The sequence below is a fragment of the Hyaena hyaena genome, unplaced genomic scaffold, assembly GCF_003009895.1.
Source record: "Hyaena hyaena isolate Hyena2069 unplaced genomic scaffold, ASM300989v1 scaffold_1011, whole genome shotgun sequence".
Classification (NCBI taxonomy): domain Eukaryota; kingdom Metazoa; phylum Chordata; class Mammalia; order Carnivora; family Hyaenidae; genus Hyaena; species Hyaena hyaena.
Window position 1 is genome coordinate 39,945 of NW_024081643.1, and position 27,603 is coordinate 67,547.

General features: G+C 42.7%; 1 protein-coding gene across 1 annotated transcript in view; it reads right to left on the reverse strand.

The window, feature by feature from the left end:
* Positions 1-2,377: 2,377 nt before the first annotated feature.
* MYO3A (myosin IIIA) overlaps positions 2,378-27,603 on the reverse strand; it is a 234,417-nt gene continuing 209,191 nt past the window's right edge. Inside the window, exons 31-34 of the mRNA XM_039221773.1 lie at positions 19,599-19,705; positions 10,921-10,961; positions 9,447-9,590; positions 2,378-2,983 (exon numbers count right to left, since the gene is read on the reverse strand). Of these exons, the coding sequence (XP_039077704.1) occupies positions 2,866-2,983; positions 9,447-9,590; positions 10,921-10,961; positions 19,599-19,705 (410 nt within the window). The 3' untranslated portion in view covers positions 2,378-2,865. The remainder of the gene's footprint in view (positions 2,984-9,446; positions 9,591-10,920; positions 10,962-19,598; positions 19,706-27,603) is intronic.

Sequence of the window (27,603 nt, forward strand, 5' to 3'; positions counted from 1 at the left end):
TGTCACGTGCCCGAGCGGGGTGGAGCTGTAGGCTCTAAACCGCGGCCTGGGAGTGGTGTCTGCAAAGGGCGCTTGCAGGTCCGGCGTTAGGCTTGGCGCAAAGCCCTAGGTGTTGAGAAGCCTGCATCCGGCTGCTGCCGCTCGGCGGGCGTGAACCCAGGCCGCAGTCTGGCCCCTTCATCCAGCAGCCTTGGCTTCGGTGAATCCAGGTAACAATGCCAGGGTGTAAAGAGTTCGTGGTTCCACCGTAGGCCTGCGGGAAGGGCATCTCCGCAGCTCTCGCTCCAGCAGTGCAGATGCCAGTGGGAGAGGCTAGTTTTTTGTTTAAATCCACACCAAATCCTACTAATGTTTTGCTTCAACCCACCAGGCTGGGGTTGCAGAACTTTTCTGCTATGGATAAGTGGCCAAAAACATAAAGATTCTTTAAAACAAGCGTTCAAAACATATCCCCAAGGAAGAAACAGATTAAAACACACGGCAGGTAGAAATCACAACACCTGGATTTAACATTTTTTTTACGTGACTTAAAATCCTACTGTTTTAACTCAATTAAATCCCGCAGCTCTGGAGTACTTTGAACCTAATGATGGTATTTACATTTTTTAATTTAACACACCCTACTTCAAATGCACTCAGGGATCTGATTTGTCTTTCCTTAACGTGGTCCCTCCCTAGACGGCAATTTGCTTCATAAAGACTTTCATTTGGCAAGGGAGCCCACTCCCCCCACTCTGGGGTTTGGCTTTGGAGATAACAAAAGAGCTCGGGGAGGTAATAATTACAGTCATTAGTTCACAAAGGAGGCTGCCACCGAATGGGAAGGGGAGACAGCCAGCGTTCAGGGGAAAAGCTTTCGCAGCCTCTTCCTCAAATGAGGGGAGGGGGGCGCGGATAAACCCAGGCTCCAGGGGCTGCCCTCCCGGGCAGGTTTCCTCGGTTGACCTATTTCTTGTCCGTGGTTTACCCAGAGATCGCATTGCAGACCTACCAATGAAGAATGTCTGGTACACGTTTTCCCTTGTGTCTTCCCAGTGCCTAAATGTCGAAGGACAGAAAGAAAGAAAGAAAAAAAGAAAAAAAAAAAAGACAGAAAACAAAGAAATACAAAAGAAAAGGGGAAATAAAAACACTGAAACCTTTCACCAAGCGTTTGCCATTCCCGTTTCCAATTCCACTTAAAAACTGGGTGGAGAGTTTAGGGAGGGAGCCTTCTGCCTCCCAATCCAGAACGGAAGGGCCGGACTGCCAGGGCTCAGGGGTACACCCGCCACTTCAAAAGCTTGAAGAAGGGGACTGGTAGCAAAGCGGAGCTCAGCTTCCTCCCCCCCTCCCCCCAAGGGCCTCCGGGTAGTGGGAGGGTGGGTAGGTGGGGGCGGAGGGATTCGATTCACCTCGGGTTCCAGAATCCCGCTCGCCCCCGCGGCAGTACGCAGTGCCCGGGGGCGCGGCGCCTGTGCTGGGCCCCGGTTGCAGCCAGTCGCAAGTGAGCCGCGGGTCTGCAAGGCTGACCCCCAGCGGAGGCGGTAAGGAGAACCCGGGGAATGAGTAGGGCCTACAGCGCCCTTGAACCCTGAGCTCGGCCGGTCCACTGTGGGAGGTTTCCCCTCGCAGGGGTCTCATCCGTAAAATGAAGAGCTTGTAGGAGTCATTTCTGTGGGACCTTTGGGCGTCAACATTTTGGGTCGGAGAGGACCCAACTTCTGGTTAGGCGCAACAAACGTCCACCCGTTCTCACTCAATCCAGTCTCCTGGCCCCGGGCCATGCACAAGGGACACCAGCAAGGCGGACGAGCCCTATCAGAACCTTCCTCCCGATTCAGTCGTCGGTGAAATCACCTCGTTCGTTTTCTTCCCACAAGCTCTTCAGACCGCGTAGACAATGGAGGGTGTCAGTTCTACAGACGGGCTCAACCCAGGTTGTAAAACAAGGCGCAGTCAACTGAGAAAAACAAACCTCTGCCTACCCATTGCCCTTCCTTCTCTCTTCAATACGCCAAATTTCGGCGCCGATATTGCCCCAAATCTGCAGACTAGAGGAACCTAAACAGCCCAACAGTTTGTTCAGCGGTGGGACCAAAGGTGTGTGTGTGCGCGCGCAGTGTGTGTGTGAAGGGCGGCTTGAGGGGATTTGTCTGGAGGTCACGTTTGTGTCGCCAGACCCAGGTTTTAACCTAGTATGTTTGTTTGGCATGGCTGGAGGCGATGGTTGTTCGCTGTGGAGACAGAAGGCCCCATCACTTCCTTGCCTGGGCACCCGCACAGCTGGACAGCAGGAGTCTGGCCCTAGAGGGGAGCTGGAGGACCAGCCCCGAAAGCCACGACTCTCCAAGGCACTTCCTTTATTTAATAACCTCAGTAACCAAGGGAAGGGAAAGCGCGAGTTTGAGGTGCAGTTCATCTTCGAGGCTTCCCCCACCCTCACCTCTTCTCCCGTCCGGGCTTTGTTTTGCTCGCCCCTACAGTGTCCCGCGGGCCTGGGAGAGCGGTTTCCAAAGTAAAAGAAATCTTTGAAGTCACCCAAAATGAGAGAGGAGGGACTGGCGAGAGCTCAGGCGCAGTCGGGTCCACGGGAGTTGCAAATGAGGGAACAAAGAGATACATTGGGGGGGGGGGCAGAGATAGGGCTGCCCCAGCTGGCGGGAGTGCAGGGTGCCGGAGTGCGGAGACGCGGCGTCCGGAGGCTCCGTCTTCTCCGCCTTCGGAGAGGCTGGCCCCGGCACTCGAGGGGCGAGCGCTGCGGGCAGCCCCTGCCACGGTCAGGGCCGCGGCTTCAGCGCCCGGTGCTGCCAGCGCCCGGGCTTTGGCCCCTGCAACCGCGCAGTCTCACGCACGTTCCCACGGCCGTGGCCTCCAGCAGCCGCGCTACACCTGCTGCACGAGGCGCTGCCGCTGGGAGGTCTTGCGCAGGAGCCTCCTGTAGTCGTAGGGATTGGGTGCGGGCCCATTTTCCTCCGGCTCCCGGTTCTCCTCCGCCCAGCACCTGCAGCGAGACCCGGGGCCAGACCGTGAGCGGCGCCCGCGCGCAGCACAGCCCCGCCCATGCTGTCGGGCGGTTCTCTTCCTCCCTCCTCCCTCCTCCCACCAACGGCAGGCATTTGAGAAAGGCACATTCCAAACATCAGGAGAATGGCCAAACGCAGCTGCTTAATCTTCTCAGCAGATTTTCAATTTCCCCCAAGCTGGTGGGGGGGGGTAGGGGGTGGGGGTGGTACCTGGTGACTCTGTTCGGATGACAGCTAAGTAAGGTGTCAGAAGGTGCAGGTGAGAGAGGCGAGTTTCCTTTGGTTTGAAGTAACTCACAACCAACAAACAAATATTTATTTTAGTACCTTAATTTTTAACACATTTTATCCAAACAGAGAAATTCAAAGTGGCTAAATAGACCACCATTATTTCTCATCTTAAAACCCCTCAAATGTTTCTCTCAAACACTCCTCCCAAACCTGATCAACCAGTTAGCTGTGGGTCCTGTCAGCTCTTTCAGTGAGGCTGTTGGGCCATCTTTCTGGAAGGTAGCGCTGGGAAACCCTACCGACTTTACCTCTAGATTCTGCAACTTGCTTGGAAAAGAAGGGTGCTCCCTATGTAGCCACACAGATGCATCCATGTACTTATGTGGCACCTACTAAGTATTAGCCATCAATGTAGGCTAAAGGTGAACAAAAGTCCCCATTCTCATGGAGTTTAATCTAGTGTGGGAGAAGACTACAGACAACCTTAATATACCAGGTGGTGGCAGGTGCTATGCAGACAAGTAAGGCAGGCTAATGAGGAAAAACTGATGGGGTGTGTGTGTGTGTGTGTGTGTGTGTGTGTGCGCGTGCGCATGCATATGTGTGTATACAAGCAATTTCATGAAGGGTGACCAGGAAGGGCCTCTCTGATAAGGTGACATTTGAGAAGAGACCTGATGGAGGGGAAGGGATGACAGATCTCTTAGGGAAGGGCAGTCATTCCAGGATGACGGGTCAACAAGTGCAAAGGCCCTAATGCTACAGTGTGTATCCTGTGTTCAAGGAACAGCAAGGAAGCCACTGTGGCTTAAATAAAGTAAGCAAGGGGGAGAAGAGCAAGGAATGAGAGCAGGAAGAAGGAGAGGATAATGTAGCAGAGAACTGAGTGCTTTGAGACCATGGCAAGTATTTGAACGTTACTTAGAGTTAGAGCGACTTTGGAGGGATATGATGGAGGAATGATTCACAGAAGGATCGGGCTGCTAATGCAGAAGGAGACCTGTTAAGAGATACTGCAATAGTCCAAGCAAGACTGACAGTGGCTTGGATGACGCTTGCAGAAGAGGGAGCAAGTGATCAGATTCTGGTCATGTTTGAAGTAGGAACTGAAAGAGTTTGCTGACACCTTGGATGTGGGATGTAACAGAAAGGAATCGAGAATGTCTCTAAGGTTTTTGCCTTAAACAACTAGAAGGATGAAGTTGCCATTCAATGAGATGGGGAAGGTTAAAAGCAGAGTATATTTTTGGTGGGGAGGGGGATAAACATTTTGGTTTTGCAAAGTTTGAGCTATTAGATATTCAAGAGGAGATAATGAATAGGCAGTTGGGTATATAAATCCTCATCTAGGTTGGAGATTTCCATTTAGGAATTTTAAGTAAACAGATGATATTTAAGGTCACGAGAGTATGTGTCGATAAAGCAAAGGACTGGGACATTTCAATGCTGAGAAGTCAGTGAACTGAGGAGAAATCAGCAAAGGAGAACAAGGAGAGCCAGTGTGGTAGGAGAAAACAATCCAGAGAAGTACTGTCCTGGAGGCTGATGAAGAAAACGTTTAAAGAAAAAATGAGAGGGGCGCCTGGGTGGCTTAGTCGGTTAAGCATCCGGACTTTCGCTTAGGTCATGGTCTCGCGGTTCGTGGGTTCGGGCCCCGCGTCGGGCTCTGTGCTGCCTGCCAGCTCAGAGCCTGGAGCCTGTTTCAGTCTGTGACTCCCTCTCTCTCTGACCCTCCCCTGCTCACGCTCTCTCTCTCTCCTAGAAATAAATAAAAAAATATTTTAAAAAAAATGAGAAATGTTTCTGATAGGACAGATGAAGACTGAGAATAGATCATGGGATATGGCAAAACTGAGATCATTGGCGACTGTGGCAGGGCAGTTTCAGCGGAGCGGAGGGGAGAGAAACCTGGCTGCCGGGGCTCCAGAGCGCATGGGAAGTCGGACATGGGGAAGGATGGCTCACTCTCCTGTAACGCTCTTCTGCAATCATGAAGAGCAGAAACATGGGACTTCGAAAGGGGGATGGGGTCAAGAGTGTGTTTTTTATGACGAGTCCAACTGTATTATGATCACAGATGGTCAGAAATGATTCAGTAAAGAGGACAGACATTCAAGACACAGAAGAGGGAGGGGATAATCGCAGACCAGTGTTTTTGAGCAGATGGAGGGAGTTGGAATCAGTGCACAACAGGAAGGTTTGGCCTTAGCTAGGAGGACAGCCCGCCATCCCTAATAAAACGAGGGAAGCGTACGGGTAAGTGGTAGGTTTGACAGTGGGGGTATGCGTCTGTTCTCTGCTATTGTTTTCTCAGTGAAATAGGAAAGAAGGTTGTCATATGAGAATGAGGGGGTTTTGAGAGTTTGAGGAGACAGGCAGGAGTCTGAAAGAGTGGACTGGGAAAGTAGGAAGGTCAGTGAAAAGCAGTTTGAGCAGGAAGTGAAAAATTTTGGATTTTAGTTCATTAACTCACTATGTGGCTTGGGGCAAGATAACTCTAAGGGCCTGCTTAAGGTGTGTGCTCATACATTTTAGTGAGATGTGGCTGTGTTTTTCTCTAGCCATGTACATACCTATAGGTGCAGGTATGAATTGGGTAGAAAGTTGAGTTTAGCCAGTATTGGGGTTTGCTAGTTGAGTCTAAATATGGGATAAAGGGCAGGGTCATTGAAGGTATAGGTAAAGCAGTGAAGATAATAATAAAAGGGGAGGGCTAGACTTTTGCCTGCAGATGAATATGGCTTTATTCTGGTCCATTCCAAATAGGGAATAAAAAGAAACCTTTGGGAAGGTCTTTAGGGCATCTTGAGCTCAGTAGATACTTGGAGGGAAGGGAAGCATCATCATAGGCATCTATCAGGCAGGTGATCATTCTCTGTCAATGAACTGACTTAAATTCTCATGCCTATTCAGCTCATTTCTGTTATAAGAATACTGAGTATCAACCATCTTCCAAGTACACCACACATTATCTCGAGATCTAATGACAGCATGGCGGGTCTGGGATGCTCCTTAGCCTCAATCTGCAGATGAGGAGGAAACACACTGGTTCTACTTGATACAGCAACTGAGGAGCAGAGTGAGGATTCAAACCCACATCCACACCACTCAAATCACATACTTTCTCTACTGTATCCCTTTGCCTCTTTTCTGCTGACACTTCCTTCGTGATTCTCCTATCCCTTAGCTAAGGCACTTGTTACTTTTTCTCCCTTGCCATCCTCCCTACATCTTGTCATGATTAAAACCTGGCCTTGCCTTAAAAACCCCCTATCTCCCATTCCAGCTCAATAGAGACCCCACCAAGGCCCACCTTAGGAGGAAATGAGGGGACATCAGTTCTGTTGCTTTCTAATGCTATCCTCTGATCACTACCTGCTGCTACTTTTACTCACTTAAAATCCAGGAGACACTCAACTTCATCATTGCTGCGGTTCCTGATTCCCAAACCTACTCACACCTTCCTGGGTGACATTAGTATTTGGTGTGTGTGTGTGTGTGTGTGCATGCGAATGGCCTGCATATATTATATTATAACATAATATGTTTATTTATAAATATATAAATTTATATATAGCTTATTTATATATAAGATATATATTTGTCATATAATAATTTAATGTATATAATGATATATGTATGTGTGTGTATATGATGTATATTTTCTTTCTGCAATAATATCTTCTAACATATAGCTTGGCTCCAAGTTTCTCTAGTTGTCCCCAAATGTCTTTTAGAGCTGTTGTTCTGTTTTCTACTTTAAATCCAGGATGCTATCAAGGTGTACATAGCGTGTTTGTAGTCTTGTCTCCTTAGGTTTGAAAAATTCCCTCTTGGAGGTTACCTTGTTTAGCTTTATTAGATCATTTACTTCTTCTCTAGAGTCAAGCTCTTTGGCGATAAAGATCACATCATTGCCACCCCTTCCTCAAGCACCCAGCACAGGGCTGTGCATGGGGAGGCAATCCAAGGTAGTGGTGAAAATCATGGACTCTAAACTCAAAAAGGCCTGTGTTCAAATTCTGGCCCCCTCGCTTTTTATCTGGGTGACTTTAAGCTTTGTAGTCTTAGCCTTGTCATCTATATAATGTGACAGTAAGAATACCTGCCACGCAAGGTTGCCATGACGATTGAGGGCCCAGTACAATGCCCAACCCAACACTAGCTTGTGGCATCCTCATTCCAGTGACTTCTAACGACACAGCCACAGGATTCCAGTGACTTCTAACTGTGCAGCCACAGGCACCGCTGGGACACCAGGCAGAAGCTCAGGGATATGATGCTTTTCCAGCAGATGTGTGTCTGTGATTGGGGGAAGGGGGAGAATATACTAGAGAGGAGGCAGGTTGGGTCGTCAAAATGGGAAGCAGGTGAGTCAGTGAAAAACCTTGGATTTTAGTTCAGTAACTCAGCATGGGACTTGAGGAAGTCATTTTAATCTTGCTGGAAACTTGGTAGTCTCCTGTGTAGGACCCTGTGATTAGACTAGAGCATCTCTCAGCTCCACCAATATGTTACAGGTCTTGACCTCAAGAAGAAAGACATTTTCTTTGGAGACGAGGGTTAGAAATCAAGTAGATTCTGGAAAAGCAAATAAAGATGAAAACCGCCACCACCTCCGGAACCTCTCCCCTATGGCACATGTGATGTTAAGTGCCTCACATACGTTATTTCACTTAACTTCTATGACAACGTGGTGAGGCAGGTTTTAGTGAATCCTTTCCCAGATTTGGAAACAAGCTTAGAGAGGTCGGAGCAAGGTCACTCCACTACCAAGTGGCAGAATCACGATCCAAATCTCAGACCGTCTGACTCTAAAACCCCTTCTTAAGTACCAGGTTACACTGTGAAAGAGATGGCAAGCAGTCTGAGTGCCCTGGGTTGACAAGATGTTTACTCAGGGTATCGGAAAAACAGCTTTTCACTGCCTGTCCTTACTCCCATTTCTCTCTCACATACAACGTCTCCATTTGACTATGTGCCTTCACTTTCACAACTTCACACAGAATTTTTTTGGGGGGGAAAAAGTCTGCAAAGTAGTAAGTGAGCTACAGATGGTTTGAGGTACTTAATGTCAAACAAGTTAGTGGCAAACTGAGAAACCAAATCCAAAATATATACTTCTATATGAATTTTTCTTCCAGATATTTTTTTGGTCTGACATTGAGAATTCTGAGAATTTATACAGCATAATTGAGAAACCAGTAAGTGTTTGAAATTTCATTGGTTAGAACTGAAACACAGATTTTTGGATACAGTTTGTCACTTGTAATGACTATGACCACGTAATCTGTCATCCTAAGTGAGGTACTTATATTTTTTATTTATTTTTTTAAATGTTTATTTATTTTAAGAGAGAGAGAGAGAGAGAATCCCAACGAGACTCCCACTGTTAGCACAGAGCCTATTACGCGGCTCTATCCCATGAACCATGAGATCATGACCTGAGCCAAAATCAACAGCTGCTCAACTGACTGAGCCACCCAGGGGCTCCCAAAGTGAGGTACTTTTAAAAGGGGGTGCTGTTGGGGCACCTGGGTGGCTCAGTCAGTTAAGCGCCTGACTTTTGATTTTGGTTCAGGTTATGAGATTGAACCCTATGTTGGGCTTCATGCTGGGTGTGGTGCCTGCTTAAGATTCTCTCTCTCTTTCCCTTTCCCTCTGTCTCTCCCCTGCTTGTGTTCTTTCTCTACCGCCTCCTCTCAAAAATTAATAAAATAAAGTAAAGTAAAATAAAATAAGATAAAGTAAAAGAGGGTGCTACTAACAATGACACCAAGAAAATAGGTATAAAATTGGGTTGTCTGAATACCTGACCATATCCTCATGAGTTTACTTTTAGATAACATATCAGTCTTAAGAGGCAATATTCAGGGGCGCCTGGGTGGCTCAGTCGGTTAGCGTCCGACTTCGGCTCAGGTTATGATCTCACTGTTCGTGGGTTCAAGCCCCACATCAGGCTCTGTGCTGATAGCTAGCTCAGAGCCTGGAGGCTGCTTCTGATTCTGTGTCTCCCTCTGTCTCTGACCCTCCCCTGCTCACGCTGTCTCTCTCAAAAAAATAAATAAAACGTTAAAAAAATTAAAAAAGAGGCAATATTCAGTGAGAATATTTTGTTATGGTCCAAAGACAGAAAGAACATCAGTGCTTTAGAAATGGAATTGTGAGTAAAACAGGGAACATGCTGTACTTTAGTAGGTAGTTTATTACCTTTCATCAACATTAAAACATCGATGCTGGTGTTCTCTCTCTTGTCTTCTTTCTCTTAAGCTAGGGCTATGTTCCTGTGGTCCAGAATGGCTGGGCAAAAAGTCCTTATAATAGAAATCTTCCAAATCTAATAATTTCCCCTGACTGTAAATGAACACATAAACACATCATAGCTTTGAACTACTTTTCTACTCAAACTTCTAGGATACTTGTTCTCTTCTTTTGTTTAGTATAATTTAGGAGTAACAGTTCATGTCAATAGAAACAAGAGAAGTCTTGAAAATCCCAAAGACAGTATATACCATCAATTAAGAAGGAAAGCAAAACCCTCATCTTGCACCTTTAAGAGAGCATTTTCCTGGTTTCACGTCATTGAACTTGGCACAGAATTAGTAGTTACTAGACAGCCAGTGATTACAAAGTTCCAGTTTGGCCTGTCTAGGAGAGGGTTCACAACTGACCTTGGGACACTATGAGAAAAGCTTACCTTTATGTACCAACACAGAGCATTTTCCAATTTTCTCAGGCATCAGTTAAGTATGTGGATGAACACAATCCCTCATGACCTTACCTTCCTTCCTTCACTGGTAACCCTTCCTTTCCTTACTGTTGGTCTTTAGTGGGCTGATTTCTGTGCTAAATTTTAATTCCTGCACATGACATTCACACAGGGGTGTGTCTGTGACCATTTTAATTTCTGGATTTACTCACGCTGTGAGTACCTGTGGTATGATGGGACTTCATACCAGGTAAACAGGTAGAGTTCTGGAAAACTACCAAGGGTTACAGTGTTTCTGGGGAAAAGTGCTTTTTAACTTACAGGTACCAGTTTACAAATGAGCTTTCAGAAACATAAGTCAGGAACTCAGTGTCCACCCATGCTCAGTAGAAGAACCCTCAGCTGTTATTAGCACACTCTGGAAGTCAGTTAATTGAAATAGAGCTATAATGTTAAAATAGTGAAGTATTGGTGGGCTGAAATGTTATAAGAAACTGGGACTAGTGTGAATGTAAGTTGTCACACCCGCAGGTGACACAAACCTTATTTCCTGACAAATCTATAAACATTACAAGGAATGAGACTCAGCACATGTTGAAGAACAAAAAGCAAAGGAGTCTGGGGAAAGAAAGTTCATGGATATGGGTATGTTCAAATGTCCTGATCAAAACCATATCAATGGACCAAGAAAAGCAAAGTCTGTATTGGGATAGTATAATTCATTCATAAATTATTTGAGTTCTTAATGTATGTCTCATACTGAGCTAGCTCAATATATTTCTAATAGGTGAGATTTTCTAAATTACATATAAACCACATATTCACAATATAAATGTACTGAGAGCATGCTACTTTCCAAATCTATCCACATTAGATAGGTGATTTTTAAAAAAAATAGATGAGTTTCAGTCATAAGTTGAACATATGGATTTATATTTTGGTTTGATGACATTGAAATCTAGAAGTAATAATTACCTATCTTTCCTTGGTCTTCGTTTTTCTTCTTGGATTGACTTCTAAAAGGAATAGAAAAAATTTAAAAATCAGTATAATATGATTAATATAATGTAATTGATATAATTACTATATTAATATATAAATACATTTGTTCTTATAAAACCAATTTAGAAATAAGCAAATGGATATAATGTTTTAAAAATGTAATGGAACAGGGGTACCTGGGTGGCTCAGTCAGTTAAACATCTGACTTTGGCTCAGGTCATGATCTCACAGTTGGTGGGTTCGAGCCCTGGGTCAAGTTCTGCGCTGACAGCTCAGAGCCTGGAGCCTGCTTTGGATTCTGTGTCTCCCCTCTCTCTCTCTGCCCCTCCCAGACTTATGCTCTGTCTATCTCACTCTCTCAAAACTAAATAAACATTTAAAAAAATCTAATGGAATAGAATTCACTCAAATTTTATTAATTATGAATTTGTGATCATTTTTTTTTTTTTACCAGACTGGTAATTAATCTTTGCATTCCATGCCAAAAAATGTTTACCACACAGTGACCAGTACATACAAGATTATCTAAGGTCCATCTACCCACAAATGGGAAAAAATATGTCAGAATTCCTGGAACACACATCTTTCTCCCACAAATGTAGCTGTAATTGAGGCAAGCTGATTAGGTGGCTTTGATGTCTTGCTTATATGTCCTCTGTCTGCTGGCAAAGCAGATGGGTGGACAGTGAAGGCAGGCGCAACGATCCACAAAAGAATGGAAATGTGTGACTTTACTAACCTCGAAGAGCCCATTTACGGTATAAAAGTAACAGACTAGAGGATACGTATGTTCATTTGCAAAATGTTTTCACAGTTGAGAACGTAAGTATCAAGGCACAAATGAGAATACGTAAGTCTAGATTTAATTATATACCTTTTAATCAATACTTCAGTCTGAACACTAACAACATGGTACTTTATTTTACCTTACATTCAAAGCAATATCATCTTATTATAACATTAGTAATGTGTTTCACTGTCTGCTGCCTCAAGATACTTGAGCTCACCTATTTACAGGTTGCAAGAGCATATATGTCTTTTAGGCTGAGAGAAAAAACAGGACACTCACTTTAAGCAAGCTGAAGATACCGTAACTGTGGAAACCCTAATGCAGATATCAAGTTGGCTGGCACCATAAAAGTGCAAGATAATAAAAATGGCAGCTGATAATGGTTTATAAATGTTGAGGGTTTTCCCAGTGTTTTTTAGGTACGCTAATTTTTTCTCATGATTTAGAATTTGTAATACACTGAAATGTTGGATAAATCAAACAGTTCATGTTTCACCTATTCTTATTGGTTGGTATTTTAGAGGGTGGATGAGGTAGAAGGAATGCTTAAATGCATCAAGTCTGGGAGTGGACTGTTCAAGAATGAACCGTGTTAGGGGCAGGACACCAATGACATTCCTGTCTTCCTTCCCATTTCCTATTATATTTCTGATCCAATGCCTGGGGCTACAAATAATTATATTACCACCATAGGTACAATGGCCCCTAGCAGTCTAGTCGATGATCTCTGGAACCCAGGTGGTATTTGTTGTGGTGGTGGTTGTTTTAATATGGCAGAGGTCCTTCCTCCTTGATTTGTTATCTGAAAAAAAAAGTCTCTTGTTCTCGGTAACAATTTTCTATAATACAAAGTTGTGCTTAAATGATGGTACTGTGTTGAGTGACAGAGGTCCCCTTTATACCACCACGAATCAAATAATGTTCTGCCCTTGAATTCTCAAGTGGTGAGGACCATTTTTTATTCTGGATCAGCATTTCCCTCTGGGAGATGGTGTATATAATTTGGTTCTCAGTTACAGGAATTCTTAGAAGAGGAAATACAGTCCAGGCTTCTGCTTTATTTCACTCTTGCCTGTGCTAGACTATTCCAGTGAAATATAATTTGTTATTATGTTTTTCCCCAAATTATTTAAGGTGGTGTATAATGGAAGCAATTATACAACCAAGCTGATAAAGTAGAAGTTGTAAATAAGGAACAAAGAGGTCAAAAGTGTGTTAGGATGGAATCTTACATTTGTCTTAGTGTCCTGGCAGCCGGGGCCAAAAGGGAAGCATGAAACTGTACTCTAAGGGAGAGGATTTAATACAAATGTTATCACCTGGGACTGTATATTAGTAGCATTTATTGCTAAGACAATGTTTTTCTTTTTTTTTTCTTTTTTTTTATTTTTATTTTTATTTATTTCTAGGAGAGAGAGAGAGAGACAGCGCGAGCAGGGGAGGGTCAGAGAGAGAGGGAGTCACAGACTGAAACAGGCTCCAGGCTCTGAGCTGGCAGTCAGCACAGAGCCCGACGCGGGGCTCGAACCCACGAACCGCGAGATCATGACCTGAGCGAAAGTCGGACGCTTAACCGACTAAGCCACCCAGGCGCCCCTAAGACAATGTTTTTCAATTGTAGTTTTTTAAATTTTATTTTTATTTATTTATGTTGAGAGAGACAGACAGTGCAAGCAGGGAAGGGGCAGAGAGAGAGGGAGAGGGAGAGAATCCCAAGCAGGCTCCACATTGTCAGTGTAGAGTCTGATGTAGGGCTTGAGCCCATGAAACCATGAGATCATGACCTGAGCTGAAACCAAGAGTCAGATGCTTAACAACAGAGCCACCCAGGCGCCCCTCAATTGTAGGTTTGAAATTATAAGTCACTAACTTGAAGCTTGAAATGAAAATAAAGAAGTAAATATCCTCTCGCCATTTCTTCTAGAACTAAAGAAGAGAGAGAGAGAAGGAGATAAAGATGGTACAAGGAGAAGATATCCTGGGGGAAGGTACTTCTTGAGGAAGACTTTGGAAGACAGGTCTTCGCCCAGTGGACTCTGAAGACCATGTTCCTCAGTTAGTGACACAACAGCCCCTCCCCCCATCCAATGCAAAGAAACACACTTATGACAGAACTTTAAAATTCATATCATATATTACTCGGTGACCAAAAAGAATGAAATCTTGCCATTTGCAACATGGATGAAACTAGAGTGTATTATGCTAAGTGAAATAAGTCAGTCAGAGAAAAATAAATATGATATCACTCATACGTGGAATCTGAGAAATAAAACAGGTGAACATAGGGGAAATGAAGGAAAAAGGAGATAAAAAGAGAGAAGGAAGCACATCATAAGAGACTCTTAAATACAGAGAACAAATTGAGGGTTGGTGGAGGGGAGGTGGGTGGGGGCTGGGCTACATGGGTGATGGGCATTAAGAAGGGCATTTGTTGGGGTGAGCACTGGGTGTTGCTGTAAGTGATGAATCACTGAATTCTCCTGAAATCACTGTTACACTATATGTCAACTAACTTGGACTTAAATAAAATTAAAAAATAAATAAAAATAGGAAGAAAAAAACAAAATAAAATTCATATCGGCTACTTTCTGATGGATACAGTCTTATGTTCCTTCTGGAATTACACTGACACTTTATTTACACAGGGGGACTCGTGGGGATGAAGAAGGTAGCCAAAACACAGAAGGAAAAACACCCACACTGGAAGGGCCCAATTACCTACTCCTACTACCTACCTGTTAGTTCAGGAAAGGTCCTGGAGAAAAGGAGGAAACTGGAAAGACCTTTGATGGGACTGTGTTTACTCACTCATTTTGTGAGGGAACTGTTGGCCCTGAGCCACTGTATTTGATGGCTGCACAGCTCTGCGCTGGGGCAGGCCCCGCCCCCCCCCACGGAACAACAGGGCATGTGTGCTGAGCGTGGGTGGGGTGGGGTGGGGTGGGGGCGTGATTTTGGACATGAGAATAACAACATTTCTTAGATGTAAGAGATTAAGAGCATCAACCTGTAGAAGATTGCTGGCGTTGATTTAAGGCAGAATGGCCATAGGAAGAAGTGACCTCAAGGAGAAACACAAGCTCCAGGAAGAGGTAAAGCAGCTGGGAGCAGAGCTGTGTGTGTGCTTGGGGGCGGGCGTGCGGGGACATCACCCCCAGGGCTCGGTGTCCCCAGAGTACTGTACTGCAGCCGTGGGCTGTTCAGCAAAGAGGCAGCGGCAGTGGGGGGTCCCTGTCTCCATATAGCTCACAGGCTAGAGGGGAGAGTCAGACGGGAGAAGAGCAGACATATATTTATAAATACTCTGGAGAAAATGAAGCCAGCCAGGCGAATGCAGAGAGATGGGATGCTACCTCATAAATCTAAATAAATCTGAAAGTTTTTGCTCAGTACGTTGGCCTTGGATCATCAAGAAGAGGTTTAAAATGTGCAGTATAACCAGTATAACAGAAATTTATTTCTATTTCTCAATTTCTTGACTTCTAAAATAGAGATATTTTTAGAAAGAATTTCATGGATGTCATTTGGAATTACAGAAAGTGGGTTTTTTTCCTGAAACATACATATGTGAGTTATGAATTCATGTTCCTCCTTCGATTCAAATGCTTACCTGAAGTTGTCTATAAAGTATAAATCTTCACCTGTTGCATACTGATTCCCTACAGTAACATTCCCTGTGTCTGGGGTGTGGGGGTGTGAGGTGTCACAGTTTTGGGGGTTTCCAAAGCCATAACCATTGCTTGCTTCCTCAGAAGGTGTATCCAAATCTTTGCTTCATTTTGCTCAACAGAAGTGCAGAGCCTGGTTTGGATTTTAGGTCTTCTCTATTTTGGATGCAGTTGGTCATGTGACAGATAATAAAGAATACAAATCTTCGGCAAGTCTGGAGATTTCTGGATGGCACAGTCACTTCCTACATCCATGGCGCTTTCCACCAGTAAGCCACTCAGGATGGCCAAGGGGAGCTTTCAGTTGAGATTCAGGGTCAGACTAATTGCCTGAAAATTTAATATAAGGACACATATTTTAATGAGTCTGAGGCACAGGAGTGTGTAGTCATGTTCCCAAATGACGGCTAGAATCAGCAAGCATTTTCCGTTGCTAGATAACAATCACGCTTTCAGCAGCAACATGAAAATGAGGTTGGGTTTGTTTGTCTTTTCACCATCATCGGCTGGTTGCTGTACCCACAGGAAAGTAAAAAAGCCAATAAAAAGGCAGTTTGTTCTAGTGAAACAACTGCAAACCTTCTATGGCAATCCCGCTCTGTGGCACATCTGATGAAGTCATCAGCGTTCTGGTTTGAATCTTGAAGCTGCTACCACCTCAGGTGCGCGTCGCAAAGCAAACAAAATATGCAGAGTTTTCCAGGGACGTTTATTTTAGTCCTGAAAAGAGTATGTCTGTAAGTCTGGTCAATGGCAGTAGTCAAGATGATAACAGAATCATACTCGATGTATTTGTCTAGAGGTGTCTGGCAGGATTTGCAGATGGCTGTCTTCGGCACTCCGTGGTTATAGGCTCGGTACCACCCCTTGGCCTCGTGGGTTGCATTCAGGGCTCCTGTACTGGCAGGAGGAGAGGGCGCCGCCCCATCCGTGCTCCCCATGCCCGCTGCAGCCTCCCCTTCTGCGTTCTTGCCTGGCCATAGCCCACTCTGCCCACTGGCGCCCATTTCCGAGCAACTGCAGCTGAGCTAAAATTACAGAAAGTGTTTTGAAGGTTAAAGGGCGTGGGCCTTATCACAGCTACAGATTCCACTATGTGTAATGACCCAAATTTGGATAAGGGCCAGATATATATGAAGACATGGTGTGCTGTCGTTTATACTAATCTCCTGGTTTTCTGTGTTTTATTTTTCACCGAAGCCACAGATTTCAACACTCATGGGTATAAAAAGAATTCCAGTCACTAGTAATTTGAGATCTATTAAATCCTTTATATTCATTTAAAAAAGAATAGTAGAAAGGCGAAGTAAACTTCTTGAGGGCAGGGACTCATTTGTGAGGCTCCGAATCTGTTGCATGATTCTCACTGAAAGGGTGGTTGTCAATAATAGACATTTCACCTTATCTCAGACTCTTATAAATTCTCATATCGAGAATGGCATCTTCCGTTGAAGTCCTCACGGTCGATTTATCATTTGAAATGTAGTTAATAAAGGTCACCGAGCTTCTTTTATTGCTTATATTCAGGGTTAACTGGGAATGTCTAGTAATTTCTAATCTTGTTCTCGGCTCTTGTTTCTATTTAACTACATAAACAAACGTCAGGCTATCTGCTTCCTTCTGGGGGAGGGCAGTGTAGAAAAAAAAATCTGTAATCAAGATTCTTATAAAGTAACAGTCCAATGCAGCTATCTGGAATTTTCACTTCCTCGATTTACTTCTAATTGTACTTCACTCAAATTTCACTGCATTCATTTGTACCACAAATATTTGTTGCACGCCTACTATGTGGCAGGCTAAATGCAACAGGGAAACTCCTTGATGTCATGGAAACCACATCGGTCGCTCTCTGGTGGGATACAGCATGGTGATAGGGAAGTATGGGCCGCATAGGGAGGGCACAGCGATTTGGGAGAATCAGGAAGTCTTCCTGAAGAAAAAGACATGTAGGCTGGGGACGCTTTGTCCCCACAAGGTGAGAATAGAAAAAGAAGTGGGTTCTAGGCTGAGGACAGAGCATATCCAGGGACAAATGCCTACGGACAATGTGAAGAACAGGTACAGGCTAATGAGAGGGAATGGCTGTAGTGGAGAGTAAGGAGGGGTGAATGAGTATTGGGAGGTAAAGGAAAGGTAAGGCAGGGGCTTGATATTGATCGGCCCCTCTATCACAGGACACTAGGAAGTGATTACAAGGTTTTTCATCAGAGGGGTGGCATGATCAGATGTTAATTTCAAAAACACAACTCAAGCTATAGTGTGAAAGATGCATTAATGAGAAGGGGAGCAAAATGAGAGAACCATAAGAGGAGAGATGCAGAAATATCAACTAGAAATGCTGGCCCGAGGAGGCTGTGGGCAGAGGGTGTGGAGAGAAACAGAAACTCAAGAGATATTTAAGAGGAGATTTTTGGATATGATAGATGAGAAAGGGAAGGTGTCAGGACAATATTCTGATTACTAGTTTATAAAAAGTCATTCATTCATTCACAGAGACCATGTATGGCACATTTCATACAGAATAGACAAATCTAATGGAGACAGAAGGTAGATTAGTGGTTGCCTAGGGCTGGAGGGTGTGGGTGGGGAATGGGCGTGAAGTTTCTTTTTGGGGTGATAACGATGTTCTAAAATTGATTGTGGTGATGGTTGTACAACTCTGAATATAATGACAACCATTTAATTGTCTATTTTAGATGAGTGAATTGTATGGCATGTGACATATCTCAATAAATCTGTGTGTGTGTGTGTGTGTGCGTGTGTGTGCATGCATGTGCAGATGGATAGATGTCTATGTGCATCCATATAGAGTATATAAAACAAACATTAACCAGTTTGACATTTGAGTGTGGAGCTAGAGAGAGATCTAGCTGGAGATAAAGACTCAGGAGTCCATAGTACCTGAGGTCATGAGATTGTTCAAAGGTAACACGAGGGGAAGAGAGCCTAAGATTGAACGCTAGGCAACACCAAGGTGGAGAGGAGTCTTCCAAAGACACTGGGGAGAAACCACCAGAAAGAAGGGAGGAGGAGGAGACCGTTTGACTTAGAAGGCAAGTGGGAGCTCCATTTTCTGCCCAAGAGCTGGGAAACTTAATTCCAGTTGATCGGAAGCATTCTCTGGGTGCAGTGTGGGATGGAGAATCAGTGCTCTCTCCCTGTGGCAGTGGGAGTGGAAGAGTGAATAAGTATTGCAGAAGGACGGACCAGTAGGTACAAAGGACTAAGAAGCATGAGGGAAAGGCACTCACTGGCAAGGTTTTAGCAATTAACTGTGGCTAGTGGACATGGGGGGCTGGAGAGAGGTCCAAGGAGGAGGGCTTCTGCAGCATCTGGACTTTACGCTGAAGGAACTGCCAAGTTATTAGAGGGATCACCAAGGGAGAAGCACAATCACAAGATGGTTTAGAGAAACATTCTGGTACGGGCTGGAGAAGCTGAGATTGGAAGCCTGAAAGACTCTAGGTGGGGAATCATGATGGTCTAAAGTAGAGTGCTGGCTGTGAGGTCAGACGCAGGGCATGAATTGGAGGGAGCCTTGGCCGGTAGAAGCCATGCTTTAGAGTGACAGATTGGATGTTAGGAATGAGAGAGAGGGCAAGATCCAGGACAACTCCTAGGTTCTTGGTCTGGGTCACCAGTGGATGATGGTGATTTGCGGAGGCAGGAACAGGAGAGGAAGGGCAGGCCGGCAGGGGTGGGGTGCCACCAGTGAGTCCTCACGTGTGTTACACACAGGGAGTGAGCAGGAGCCGTGCAGTCAGAAGATCTCAGTGTAGCTAAAGACCCCGACAGCTATGGAGTGCCTACCCGGGTCTGAGTCCTGACCGGTGAGAAGGGGACACCACCTTAAAGGCTATTCATAGGAATAGATGTCACGGTGTATATGAACACCCCTCTCTCTAGGCCTAGCATTGAAAAGGTGCTCTAGTAAATGTCTCCTTCCTTTTTCCTTTTCCTCTTCTTCCCCAAAACTTGCTTTTTGACCCAAGGTCCCTCTCTGCAGAGCTCCTGTTCTGATGCACTTCTCTTTCTGGGTTGGTATCTGCATCTCTGTTCAATTAAGGGGCCAGCAGAGAAGACTGCCGGAGGACTGGGGGTTTACAGGACCGTAGGAGAGGCTCGGACCATGTGGAAGAGGGGTTTTAGTGGATGCAATGGCTCCCATCTGATAGTAAGAGTGAGCCACTTACATGTAGTAGATAATAGTATGTGGAGTCTTCAGGGTTATTTAATGTTTTGGGTTTCCGGGGCCGTCTTGGGGGCCTCAATATTTTTGGCTCTTCTTCTTTAGAGATACCTATAAGAAAGGTGATCATAAACAAGTGTTCAATTACAAAGACTATTATCAAGCAAATTTTCCTTTTGGGGTAAATAAGAAATTACATACATACAACTGGGGCTCAAGCTGGGAGAAAGAGGAAATACCTTTGTTCCCCCAACCATCCCTTATCATATTTCTCACCCTGTGTTCCTTCTGATTGTATGGTGGTCTGGGGCTTTGAGATGTAAGCAAAAGGAAAGAAGGGGAAGAAAAGAAATGCATGATTTGGTAATATGCAATAGGGTACAGCAGTTCAGAAGATAAAGGGGAGAGGAGTCAAAGTGGCCAGAAAAATCTTTAAAAGGAGTATTATGCCAATTTTTTAAAGAAGAGTTAATACCTATTTTTCTTAAACTATTCCAAAAAAGAGAAAAGGAAGGAAAACTTCCAAATTCATTCTATGAGGCCAGCATTACCCTCATCCCCAGATCCGATAAAAACACCACAAATAAGAAGAACCACAGGAAAAACCTCAACAAAATACTAGTAAACTGAATCCAACAATACATTTAAAAAATCATTTACCATGATCAACTGGGATTTATTCCTGGGCTGTAAGAGTAGTTCAGTATTCACAAATCAATCACTGTGATACATCACATCAATAAAAGCAACTATAAGGACCATATATTCACTTCAATAGATGCAGAAAGAGCATTTGGCCAAGTACAACATCCATTCATGATAAAATCCTTAACTAAGTTTAGAGGGATTATATCTTAGAGGGAACATATCTTAACATAGTGAAGGCCATATAAAAAAATCCACAGCTAATATCATCCTTAATGGAGAAAAAGTGAGAGCTTTTCCTCTAAGATTAGGAACCAGACAAGGATGTCCACTCTCACCACTGTTGTTCAACATAGTGCTGGAAGTCCTAGCCACAGCAATCACACAACAAAAAGAAAGAAAAGGCATCCAAACTGGCAACAGAGAAGTAAAACTATTTCCAGATGACATGATACTCTCCGTACAAAACCTGAAAAGACTCACCAAAAAGATGCTAGAACTGATAAACGAAGTCAGTCAAGTTTCAGGATACAAAAATCAATGTATAGAAATCTGTTGCATTCCTATACACCAATAAAGAAGCAGCAGAAAGAGAAATTAATAGAAATCAATCCCATTTACCATTGCACCAAAACTAGTAAGAAACCTAGGGATAAACCTAAACAAGGAGGTGAAAAGACTTTACTCTGAAAATTATAGAACCCTGATGAAAGAAATTGAAGTGGACACAGAGAAATGGAAAGACATTCCATGCTCATGGATTGGAAGATGAAGTATTGTTAAAATGTCTACTATTGAAAGCAATCTACATATTTAATTCAATCGCTATCAAAATAAGCAATTTTCACAGTCCCAGAACAAATAATCCTAAAACTTGTATGGAACCACGAAAGACCCTGAATAGCCAAAGCAACCTTAAAAAGAAAGCAAAGTCAGAGGCATCACAATTACAGACTTCAAGTTATTTTACAAAACTGTAGTAATCCAAACAGTATGGTATTGGCACAAAAACAGACACATAGATCAATGGAACTCAAAATTATATGGTCAATTAATCTTTGACAAAGCAGAAAAGAATATTCAATGGGAAAAAGATGGGAAAAGGTATTTGCAAATGACATATCTGATAAAGAATTAGTATCCAAAACATATAAAGAATTTATAAAACATAACACCCCACAGATGAGTAATCCAATTAAAAATGAGCAGTACATATGAATAGACATTTTTCCCAAGAAGACACACAGATGGCCAACCACATATGGAAAGATGCTCAACATCACTTACCATCAGGGAAATGCAAATCAAAACTACAGTGAGATACCAACTCGTACCTATCTGAATGGCTAAAATCAACAACACAAGAAACAACAGGTGCTAATGAGGATGTGGAGAAAGGAGTAAGGAGGACTTTCTTACACTGTTGGTGAGAATGCAAACTGGTGCAGCCATTCTGGAAAACAGTATAGTATTCCCTCAAAAAGCTAAAAATAGAACTACCCTACCATCCAGCAATTGCACTACTGGGTATTTACTGAAATACAAAACTACTAATTCAAAGGGACACATGCACCCCCTGATGCTTATATCAGCATTATTTACAATAGCCAAATTATGGAAACAACCAAGTGTACATTGATAGATAAATGGACAAAGATCATCTATCTTTCTATTTATCCATCCATCCATCCATCCATATAGATATAGATATAACTGAATACTACTCAGCATAAAAAGGAATGAAATCTTGTCATTTGCAATAATACAGATGGAGCTAGAGAATATTATGCTAAGCAAACAAGTCATTCAGAGAAATACAGATACCATATTATTTCATTTACATTTGGAATTTAAGAAACAAAACAAATGAACAAAGGGAAAAATAAAGAGAGAGGGGGGCAAACTAAGAAATGGGTTCCTAACTATATAGAACAAACTGATGGTTACCAGAGGGGAGGGTGGGTGGGTGAAATGGGTGATGGGGAGTAAGGAGTGCACTTGTGATGAGCACCAGGTGCTGTAAGGAAGTGCTGAATCACTATATTGTACACCTGAAATTAATAGTACACTGTATGTTAAACTAACTGGAATTTAAATAAAAACTTTACTTAAAAATTTTTTTAATGTCCTTATTTTATTTTGAGCACAGAGACAGAGAGCGAGCAGGGGAGGGGCAGAGAGAGAGGGAGACACAGAATCTGAAGCAGACTCCAGGCTCTGAGCAGTCAGCACAGAGCCCGACACGGGGCTCGAATCAACGGACTGTGAGATCATGACCTGAGCTGAAGTCAGACGCTTAACTGACTGAACACCCAGGTGCCCCTAAATAAAAACTTTAAAAAAGGGAATTATGCTGATAGAATCTTGCTGTGATTCCCCCAACCAGCCTTACACAGTGAACCATCCATCTAAGCACTGCACAATCTCCACTTCAAGGACCATCTCCTACGGTAAGCCCAAACAAGAATGCTGCTTATTTTCAGGCTTGACTCCATCGTAAATGTAGAACCTCATACTATTCAAATCTTCAGATCTAACTTTAAAAACCTTCCCCAAGAAACAATAAAGCTTATCATCTTTTTCTGCTCTGTCAGTATAGCCAAGTTCTTGAAGCCGTAGCAACATCATCGGAACTTTTGACGATCTGCATATTTGGTTGTTACTATACTTGGCTTTATATTTATAGAGCTAATGGGCCTCTCATGAAGTATTTCTGTTTCGACCACTGCATCCCCTGATTGCATTTGTGCAGAAATGTCTGTTCAATGGATATATCAGAATCAGGGTAGGAGAGGAGTATGGGTACTTATTGGAGAATGACTTACATTCAACATATACCTGAGCATGCGCTTCTTAGCTGGAAAGGCAGTTATAGATCATTATTTTGTATAATAAAGGGGCAGGAATGATTCCTAATCTAGATGTAGAAACACAGAGAAACTGAATTTCTCCAAACCATACTAACCAAAATCAAGTCAAACAGAATCAAATCAATGAATATTTATACTTACTATGTGTTAACAACATGATTGGTAGTGCAAATCAGTTTCAACCAGGATAGAGACTCATAGATGTCTAACCTTCTAGTCTCATCCCCAATGTACTAGGTGAACCTGCTTATCACAACAGCATTCATATTCTCAAATAAAGCTCATTCATTTCAAAATCTATAGGAAATTGCTGGATGACAGAGATAGATCAGCTAGCTGTGAGGAATTTAGAGACGTGTAATGCATGGAGCAATGCTGATCAGAGAAACATTAAACGTTAAGTACGACACTCATACATTTCCATTCTTTTTCAAGTAAGACAAAGGAACATGAAATCTTTGTTAATGAGACCACGTTAATAGAGATTAGTAATGGGCAGGAAGAGTGAAACCAGTTTTCCAACCAAACTTGACGCCATTATTTCTGCATCATCTTCTGTTCTCTTTTTCCCTTATTCTTCACAGGAATAGGAAGAGGAGGTGGAGGGATTCCATATATCTGAGCCCTGTCTGACCCTTTCCTAGACTGTCAGGCACACGAAAAGACAGTAAAAGCTGGATTCTTGCCACCACTTCAAATAATGGTCTTTTATTTTTTTTCTTTCTCTTTGCTAATCATCTCTCTCAGTGTTGCTTCTTAAAGAGCTTCTATGGCTCTTGCAAAGTCTTACAATGTTAAAATGTATTGGTGATATCCACCTATATTATTTATTTCAATCTGAATGGCAAGCAACATAAAAGCATAGTATGAAGTTATTATGTTTTTAGAAGCATGAAACTGATCTGTGACTAAATTTTAACTTGACTTTAATGTTATTTAAAGTCCAAATTGAAATATCAGAGGATTACTATTGTAACAGAAATTAATTAAAGTAAAGGTGGCAAAGAATCTGAATAAATGCCAGGAGACTGGAAAACAAAACAGATTCTGGAATAAAGAGAGTCTGCTGTTGTCTCCATTGTCTCACCAAATGTTCCCCATTCAATCTGATTTCTATTACCAAAACTATTGAAACTGCCTCTAGAAAGTCAAGGGTGACCACTTTATTGACAAATACAAAGGCCCTTTGTCCTTCCGTGGCTGACTTCTTCATCATTTAACATTATTGACCACCCCTGGCCTTCATGACTGAGGATGACATTTCTGAAGGGGAGACCCCTTGTCTTCTTTATCATTGTATTCTTGGCACTTGAGGAAATGCCTGACAGATAGTGCTTAATAAAATTTTGCTGGATGAGTAAATAATCCCTTTGCCTCCTGGACTGAATCACTCCCCTCTTTGTTCCTTGAATTTCCCACAGTGCACTCAGTACTGATGACGTCCTGATGCACAGCTCACGTTGGATGTTCTCACCGTGTCAGAGCTCTTGCCCCCATTTCTCATCCCCTATTCAGGACTTTCATCTCAAACTCTCAGGCTCAACTGAACCAATGTTCACTTTTCTCCTCCATCTACGGTTCTGTATACCACAAGCTTCATGGCATGGCACCATTATTTCTAAAGCCCTCCTCCTATGCAAATATTGATGTCACCTTTGCCTTATCCCTCTTGTTCCTTTCCTATAAACAGACCATCATCACCTTCTGTCAATTTTGGGATACATTTTTTGATGTGTCTAATACTCACCCCCAATTTCTTCCTGTCTACCATTGCTACCACTCCAGACTAAACTTCTCATTTAATAATTGTGGCAGAGTCTTAATCTGTTCTCCATGCTTCATCTCACAAATGAAAACCAGATTTTTCTTCCTTAAATATCACGTTAATTATGATGTTTCATTTTCCAGAAATTTATGAGGCTTTTTTTTTTTTGCTTCTTTGATTAAGGCTAAACTTTTCCTAAATTCAGATTACTTACAATCTCAGCAGTTCCAATTTTATCACCCACGTCCCCCCAGCATGAACTATCTCTGCTGGTCAGTCTATTTACCTCACTGGAACCCTGACACCACGTTTATAGCTCTAGCTCTGCTTATTTTCATCTTCTCATAGAAAAGCTTTTCACAGCCTCACTGAAATCTTAAGCATGCTTAAGTGCCCGTCTCCAGTGCCAGCTCTTCCAAGAAGCTTTCAGTGACTGTCCAGCGATTCCCCCTCTCAGGGAACACCAACAGTACTTACAGGCTGTGCAGATCATTTGAAATGTCCCCTCAAAATTCATATGTTGAAGACGTAACCCCCAGTACTTAAGAATATGATTGTATTTAGAGAAAAGGTCTTTGAAGTGATTTGACAAGGGTGGGCCCTAATCCAATATGACTGGTGTCCTTGTAAGAGGAGATTAGGACACAGACTCACACAGAAGGAAGGCCATGTAGGACATGGAGAAGACAGCCATCCACAAACCAATGAGAGAGGCCTCAGAAGAAACCAACCTTGCCAATACCTTGATCTTGGATTTCTCGTCTCCCGAACTATGAGGAAATAAATTTCTGTTGTTTAAGCCACCCAGTCTGTGGAAAGTTGTTATGCAGCCCTAGAAAAACATATAACATATCGCTATTTTTTACTTGCGATTTTTTTTTATAGTGGGGCCATAGGTTTTTGGGTGGTGAAGATCATGACTTAGGTTTTGAAGTCCTCTTGCCTTTCATGATTGTTCTGTATGTGGTAGGTATTTGGAGATGCTAAGAGGTTAGATGGATTCCACTCTACCTTAAAGACACAGTGATAATTGAATTTTGTTAACTGGATCACCATTGTCTCTGTTCATAGAAATATAAACTCCTGATGCTTTAAAGATAAGTGTAAATAGAGGAACAAAGCAAACTCTGGAAACAGAACCCAGAGGGCTTCAGGAACAATCCAGGGGTACAAATGTCTTAACTAAAATTCAGAAGTCATTAAAAAGTAGACATAGTTGGCTATGAAAAATACATAAAAACCTTAATATGGCAACAAAGTCATGATAGATTTGGAAAAGTATATTTACAACGTGGATGAGACATCAAGGAATGGTATTTCTAATACATGAAAGTGCTAGAAAAGGACTATGAAAATACAGACCAACAGAAAAAAGGACAAAAGATTTTAAACAGGAAGTACAAGATGAGCAATCCAAAAAGCCAGTAAGCACAGGAAGACTTGCTAGTAGACCAGAAAATAGTTAAAATAATGACAACATACCATTTTATTTCAGGTACATTAGCAAAGATTAAAGAGAATGATAACAGTACTGAGCTGGATGTCAGGAAAAGTATGTTCTCACAAAGTGTTGGAGGAAAGGTCAATCGTTAGGGTCTTTTGGGAAAGCACTTTATCAGAACCAAACATACCTTTCAAGTCAAGAACCCTACCCACAAAACTAAAATCCTGTCATACAAGGACATTTTCAGAGATGTTTACTGTAACATTCCTCACAAAAGTGAAACAAAATGAATAACAATAGAGCAAGGTTTATATAAATCATGTGATCCACGCACAAAATATTATATTGCCAGTAAACAGAATGAATTATAGTTTTTCTGGCTGATGTGCAGGGATTCCTGCTAAGGAACTGGAGAAAAGCAAGATGTAGAAGTATTTCTACTATGATCCTATTTATTTATTTATTTAAATTTTTAAAAAGTGTTTATTTTTGAGAAACAGAGAGAGAGAGAGAGTGCAAGCAGGGGAGGGGCAGAGAGAGAGGGAGACACAGAATCCAAAGCAGGCTCCAGGCTCTGAGCTGTCAGCACAGAGCCCGATGCGGGGTTTGAACTCACGAACTGCGAGATCATGACCTGAGCCGAAGTCGGACGCTTAACGGACTGAGCCACCCAGGTGCCCCTATGATCCTATTTATATAAAACGTTAATATTTATCATGTATAAATACATGTACGCAGATCTGCAAAAGCTATGAAAGAATACATGCTTTGTAATAAAGATTCCCTTGAGGGAGAAGTAATGTGTATTGGGGAGAGAGAATGGGGGAAAGAAACAAGAAAAAAATTTAAAAATACATTATCTATGTAAAATTATAAATATGGACATGGGGTGTGGGTATATTACAGAGATAAAATATGGCAAAATGAGTTGAATTTTCAGAATTTAGCTCTTATACCTTGCAGCTGCTCTAATGTTAGTTCATTGATTTTTTTCCTTCACCAGGATAATCTGAAGGAGAGGGATGAATGATCTTAAAAAGGTGTCTCACTTAAGATATTGCCATGCAAAGCGGGCAGCCAGTAAGGGAAAATTATTGATGAGTGTGTTCAACAGGGTCTGATTGAATTCAAATTAAATTTTCCCAGACTATTTTGTATTTTTGAAGAGCAAACTTCCCATAAGCTTATGAGCATACAAATATTCCAGAAAGGCCAGCTGATTTTGCCCTCTAAGTTTTTGTTTTTTTGGGTGGAGTACAAACACTGCCTGCTAACGTCATTCTAA